This window comes from Aspergillus pseudotamarii (genome assembly GCF_009193445.1).
Source record: "Aspergillus pseudotamarii strain CBS 117625 unplaced genomic scaffold BDV38scaffold_10, whole genome shotgun sequence".
Classification (NCBI taxonomy): domain Eukaryota; kingdom Fungi; phylum Ascomycota; class Eurotiomycetes; order Eurotiales; family Aspergillaceae; genus Aspergillus; species Aspergillus pseudotamarii.
In genome coordinates, this window is record NW_022475024.1 from 711,691 (window position 1) to 718,309 (window position 6,619).

At 43.3% G+C, this 6,619-nt stretch overlaps 2 protein-coding genes across 2 annotated transcripts; one reads left to right on the forward strand and one right to left on the reverse strand.

Moving 5' to 3' along the window:
• Window positions 1-321: 321 nt before the first annotated feature.
• Window positions 322-1,773, forward strand: BDV38DRAFT_289954 (F-box protein; the record flags this gene model as incomplete). Its single annotated transcript, XM_032061375.1, has 1 exon — window positions 322-1,773. One exon carries the CDS (start codon window positions 322-324, stop codon window positions 1,771-1,773), a length of 1,452 nt encoding a protein of 483 aa, XP_031916988.1.
• Window positions 1,774-2,149: 376 nt separating this feature from the next.
• Window positions 2,150-3,304, reverse strand: BDV38DRAFT_279899 (uncharacterized protein; the record flags this gene model as incomplete). The annotated part of the gene is made up of 1 exon (XM_032059160.1): window positions 2,150-3,304. One exon carries the CDS (start codon window positions 3,302-3,304, stop codon window positions 2,150-2,152), a length of 1,155 nt encoding a protein of 384 aa, XP_031916989.1.
• Between the last annotated feature and the right edge of the window lie 3,315 nt (window positions 3,305-6,619).

Below are 6,619 nucleotides of genomic sequence, written 5' to 3' on the forward strand. Positions count from 1 at the left end.
GAAGAATAGAAGCAAAGGACAAAGGTGCCTTGAGGTGCAGAGGTTCCTATACAGCACCAAGCGTTGTGGGAGGTGATGGGCCGAGTATAACCTAGGTAAACAATTTTATAGTACGGCGAACCATAGAGACCGGATATGTAAGCCACGTCTGCAAGCTGCGACAATCTCAGGCCATAACTTAGGTATAAGTTAACTCCTAACTCTCACCATCAATTACCTCTGCGACAAGCAGTATGGTTGCTAATTATTTGAAGTCATCACACATGCGAAAGTAAGTTGCACAGAATGTACCAAGACTGCGCCTCACTAACACCCCCCAGTATGTTCCCTTCATTGCCTGTTGATTGTTGGATAGCCATCACGGACTTTTTAAAGCCGGGTGACATCGTGTCAGTTTCTGCAGTATGCAGAGACCTCCATTTATCTCTTCGTCCCTTGGTTTATAATAGGGTCTCTTGGGAATGGGAAACAGTGCCTGTTGAACGCATCCTGCAACTGCTGCGAACGGTCCTGCAGAATCCAAAACTAGCCCTGTTAATACATCATATCACTATTATGTCTCCACCAAGAAACGCCCTTCTGCACGACTGGAATAAAGCCAATGTGAAACCCGATTCTATGAAGGACGCGACCGTTGGCTTTGAGGAAGTAGTGGAGCTTGCACAGACACTGGTTCAGAAAGCCGAATTTCCGGACGCATCAAAGTGGAATGAAGCTCTTGAAAATGGCAATGCTTATGCCTTTGTCGCTATTTTGCTCTCCCAGTTACACAATTTAAAATCTCTTCGACTTGACTATTCCTTTGTCTGGAAGCTGGGATTTCCAGGGCTAATGATGAAACATGCCCTTTTCTCCGCCCCAGAAGGCCTGCTATCAAGATTTACCCACCTTAGCATAGTGGATTATGGCAGCAATGTGCCCATCTCTGAGGAGTTTGACGGTCTATATAATGACTTTGAAACCACAGCTGGCTACCCTCTGTGTGATCCTGACCAGTTTATGGCATGGTTTTACCTACCAGCTATTCAATCCTTATCAATCTGGCTACGGAGTTTTAAGGGTGTTGTTGCTGATTATAACAGCCAGCAGGCTAATCTCAGCCAACTGCAGACACTTGTTCTTGCTCGTACAACAATTACAGATGATGAAGTACAAGATCTACTGTCCCAAATGGCCTCTCTGAAAATGCTCCATTTAGGCCTAGCATATAGATGGCATGATGAGGTAATCCTGGAAGTTCCAGATTTTATCATTGAAGGTCTGGAGTCTGTTAGTCAGACTGTGGAAACACTATCCTTAGGGCTAGAGTATTATCCATACAATGAGGGGTACTATTCTTTTGATTGCCAAGATGAATACTCAAGAGAGCAATTCCAAGGGTTTTTACAGAAATTTCCCTGTCTACGCTCTGCAGAGGTCCCGATTACCCTCCTGGCAGGAATGAATACGGACAATATTGTTAATATTGGTAGCTCCTTGCCACCTACACTGGAAGAGCTATGTCTTCAGTGGGACTGTGAAGAAGTGCTTAGGGGGTTGTCGGAGTCGGAGTTTAATGACTGTGTGTGGCATTTGCTGGATGACCTGCACTCTCACTCCCCTAACCTTAAGCGGGTCATAATCCGGCAGATGGTGTGCTCTTCAGCTGCAAGGGAGAACCGCATGAAAGAGCATGCAAAGCTACAGGTAGCATATGCTCAGGCTGGAATTGAGCTTCAGGCAGTCTTTGACTATCTATCTCCCGGCCTGTGGACACAAGAATGCTATATGTGATGGAAAAATTGACATCATGTCAGTGGTTAAGTCTTTTTGCTGTTTTTAGGCTTATTTATGTTCATGGTTGATATTGTCGTAAGATTACTTGGTACTCAATGTAAGAAGTTTCGTCAAAGTTGCGGACAGTAATATTAATAAGGCTAACATCACAAGATAGTGTAAGAAGCAAATCTTCCAACATGTTCAAATATGTGATATATAACGCCATCCCGCCACCAGCCCATCGTCTCTCGCACCATTGCAGACTGTTGAGTTGTTCTAGGAACTAATCTATGAGTGAATGGCCTACTTCCACGTCCCGCCACACTTGGATCCCCCATACGGATGACCTGCCCGCCTCATCCCTGTTCCACTGCACAGTCCATTTACTGCTTCATGCTTGCCAGGTCACCTCCCTCTTTCCTTGCACCGCTGGCTTTGATACGCCCGGCGTCTTCTTGCCGCCATTGCCCTTGTCCTTCTTTTTCTTCTCCTCTTCCTCCTTCTTTTTCTTCGCCTCTGCCTCCTTCTTTTTCTTCGCCTCTGCCTCCTTCTTTTTCTTCTCCTCTTCCTCCTTCTTTTTCTTCGCCTCTGCCTCCTTCTTTTTCTTCTCCTCTTCCTCCTTCTTTTTCTTTTCCTCTGCCTCTTTCTTTCTCCTCTCTTCTGCTTCTTTCTTTCTTTGCTCCTTTTTTCTCTGCGCTTCCTTATTCTTTTCCTCCTCCTCCTGTTTTAACGTGTCTCTAATCTCAGCAACCTCTTTTTGCAGCGCCGGAGTCATAAGCTCTTGTTGAGAATGCTTAGAAATGCCGGGGATGTTCTCCTTTTTGTCTTCCGGGATTTTGGTATCAATCACCTTGAAGCCCATCTTAGTGCAAAAGGCGTCACATCCCCATACCTTGTCCCCAGTGCCGCAGGGATCATAAGCTTGGTTTTTGCTCTTGTCATGTATCCAGGCAATCGTCCGGGCGTTTTGGCCTTGTAGTTTCGCTCCGTGGTTCTTCAGCAGATAAGTATAGCTGGCCATTACTTCTCCACAGGAGGCGTCATTCTTATGCTGATCGTTTTCCCTCGGGGGTTCCTTCGCCTTTCCAAGAGCAGTTTTAATCTCCTCGGGCACATGGGCTCGGACTTCTCCAGTGCCTGCCTTTTTGCCCTTCTTGGGTTTCGCATTGTGTTCGTAGATAAAGGAATAGTCGCCCTTCATAGACGAAGCCAGGTAGACTTCATCACCGACAAGGAGGGCTGTCATAACGGATGGTTGTAGGCCGGCAGGAGCGCCCTTAAAGTCGGCATCCGCATTCATCTCATCGCTGGCGTGATGCACCAGTGCAATCATTTGGCTGTCCGTGATTACTTCCTTCGCTTCTTTGTCCTTATTCAGCTTAACAATTGAGCTCCAAACATATTGACGATCACCATCATTGTCCTTTCCCCCTGTCTTGGTCTTCCCCAGCCTAACCGACATATCTTCCTTGATACCCAGATTCAGCTCGGCAAATGCCAGAGCGAACACCAGAAATAGAAGCGTCAGCGCTTTGTGCGTTATCATGTTGGCGGTCCGTCGTAGACTCAACGACTATTAACTAAAGAAAATAGATGCACATATAAAGAGTGTACAAAATACGTATGTTTCCAAAGAGCGACAGGTTGTAGTAAATGAGAGAATGGTAGTTGGATGATTATCTCTCTATAGGCAGAGACGGCGGTATTTAACTTGTTTATTTCTACGGATATTTGTCCTGTAGGTGACTGTACTGTGTGGGCTTGATACGTAACCCTTCTCAGATAAATCCAAAACCGCCCCCAGGTATCAGGGTCTTGGCCTCAAGAGGAAATGGAACGCGTAGATATTTCTCCACCAAGTGATGGCTGGATAATTCTAGCTGACCTATTATCGAGATGCAAACATCCTACTCAGCTGCCTGGGGCCAGAAATACCCCCGTTCATAGTCATGCCGATTCAATTGCCATGCCGCTGAATAAAACCATTCTAGATACCAAGATGTTGATCGCTATGTATCTCTATCCACCGCCAAGCTCCTCCCAAGTAGGACCTTTCTCCGTCTCTACATAGATAAATTTCTCGCCCCCAACGGAAGTAAGTGAACTTCCGAATGTGGAGTTCTATGGGTTGTTAGTGCTCTTGGTATGGCCCTGATACCTTTAGCACGGTATGAAAACGATATAGACAGACAATCCTTACTATTCAATGTCCCCATACGCCTTGGAAAGGCATTGTTCTGTTTAAGAGGATGTATGTAAAACTGAACGTCTTTTTTTTTTTTTTGAAGTTAGGAGATCAGTATTGAAAAATATGAGCGCATTATTATAATTCATGCTTATTAATGGTTCGGGTTAGGGTACCAGTGATATATCCCTAAGTTTACGTACTACGCGCTGAAAGTATGCTTAGTTCTATATACTAGATCCACTGATGTAGATGAGAATACAACAGTAGGTTGTATTTGTGTCAGGGGGTAATTTACTAATGCTATGTCCAGGCAGTTTTGAAGGTCAGTACTACGTAGTAGTACTCTTGACCTTATCGGCAGTTCCCGATGCTTCGGTACGAACCGAGGGAAATCGGGAAGACGATAGTGATCGGCATCACTGAATTTTACACTAAAGGGCTGTTTGTTATATGGCAATTAAATAACGTGAATATCACTTTGTTACCAATTTATTCCGCTTCTATATTTCGTACGTCCCCTGGCACTTCCTTCCCCTTAGTTAGTAGTTGCTTTGGACTATCGGTGTAGAATAGCTGGTGACGTTATAATAAGGGTTCTATCTTAACACACCTCAACTGTTTCTCTTGCAAGACATTCCCTATATTCTGCGATTAAATATAGGTAAATGACCTAATATTAGCATCTCCTAATAGAAACCAATAAAATAGTCACCATCCTGGACTGGTTCCCTTCTCTGCTTCGCAGGATTCCTTGGCAGGGACCACGACATACAAAGATTTACATAATGTATTTCACTAGCGAGCGGCCACCTCCACTCCAATTCCTGTCTCTGGGCTGTATATAAGGGCATTTATCAATTAAACAATTTTCAAATCAAAACTACATACTAGATGTACTAGGACATCTAACCCTAGTATGCCCCCTAATATGACAATTAGAGCTCGTTTGGGGGGCTTTGTACACACGGCCCAGCTGCAGAAAGTGCAGGAACTATAGCAAGTGTATCTTGAGCTTCATAATCCTTCTTTTCGCGCTGAAATCTCTCTAGGCTTTCCTTTATAGTTGATCACTCTGCAATAGCTAACCGCCTTTTAGGGTGCTTCCGCTTTTGACTTTGCCATTCATTATCAACGCTGTGTATTTCTTCGCGTGCAAGAATTAGCTCATGAAGGTGTAATTCATAGCCTTTAATAAGCTTCTCTAAGTGCATTTCTAGCAAAGATGAAGGACTTTATATACGGTCCCTTAATAGTTCCATTGCTGTAGATGCCTGCTTCTCCAGCCGCCTAGTAGTATACAGCGTTTTAGGTGCTGTCTTAGTTAATCAACTGCCTGGTTTGTAGGGGTCTTTAATTGGATATCCAATTTTCTAAGCACCCTATCAGGATCAAATGGAACAAGGATCTTTAGGAAATTAAGCTTATCAAACATACGGAGTAGTTAAACCCTAGGCGCATTATCTTCTGTGCTAAGGTGCCATATGCACCTGAGAACACTATATAACTAAAGGCTGACGTTTATTCGAAGAATACACAGGCATAAAGATCGGAATAATATTATCCTCACTGCATAATCAAATTGACGCGTGAGCTGGCTGCCATGGCCATCAAGAACTAGAAGATGTTATTTGCCAGTTATACGGCTAGCAGTAGCAGGTATAAAGAGACTTTTACCCCAGCGAAGGCTTATCTCGTTAGTAGTCCATTCTTTAGGACTAACTTCAATCCTGCTATTAGATGGGAGCTCTAGATCCTGATGCCAACTCTCTGTATGGACGGTCCTTTTAAAGATAATACATGGAGAAAGCGCCCAACGAGTAGAGCTAATACTCTCAATCGAAGTATTCCACTCCCAATTGCCTGGCTGTACAAGAGACATTTTTCCATAGTAATCGGCTCTATAAACTACTCGAGCAGCAGCTGCCATTAATATTAGTATCTTACTTCACCATGATGTTGTCAGTTCTGACACCACTATAAGTAAATACTTACTCTTAACCCAGAGTAGAATCATTATATTCCAAGAAGGAACGTAGAGACTTGATATGTATTCTGATCTACCATAGTAGCGGGTAGAAAATTTTAAATCGCTAAACTCCATCGCTGTCATGATATCTTCAAACAATGGATATTTATCAATGCAAAGTTCTTTGTCCTCTTCCCCACCGACACCCAACACAATGCCATTATGTTATCGAAGATTCCTTAGTTAGCGGAAGATTTCTTCCAGCTGGCTTTGTATTGATAACCGTGTTCAACAGTCAAAACTCAGTCTTGGTAAATAGAAAATACAACTATTTTGGTTATAACAGCTACAGCAGTCATTACACAGCTACGAATAACTTGAACTAAGATGAAGTCTTTTGGTATACAGAATTGATTACTCTAAAATTCCTTTATCCGATTGCACTTAGATTGCACTTAGTAGCCTCGCGGCTCTTTACTTGTATATGAATGAGCTAAATTGAACTTTTCTAAAGAAACCTTGTTCTATCATCAACTACAACAACAACAACAACAACAACAACAACAACAACACGTATTTCTGGGGAAATCCTCATATTCAACACATCAGGGAGGGATGGAGTTTCAAAATCCGCATTAGTCAGTTTCACTAAATATTTTCCATTCGTGGTTTGAACCCTTGATCAAAAAATAAACGAGTTTATCAAC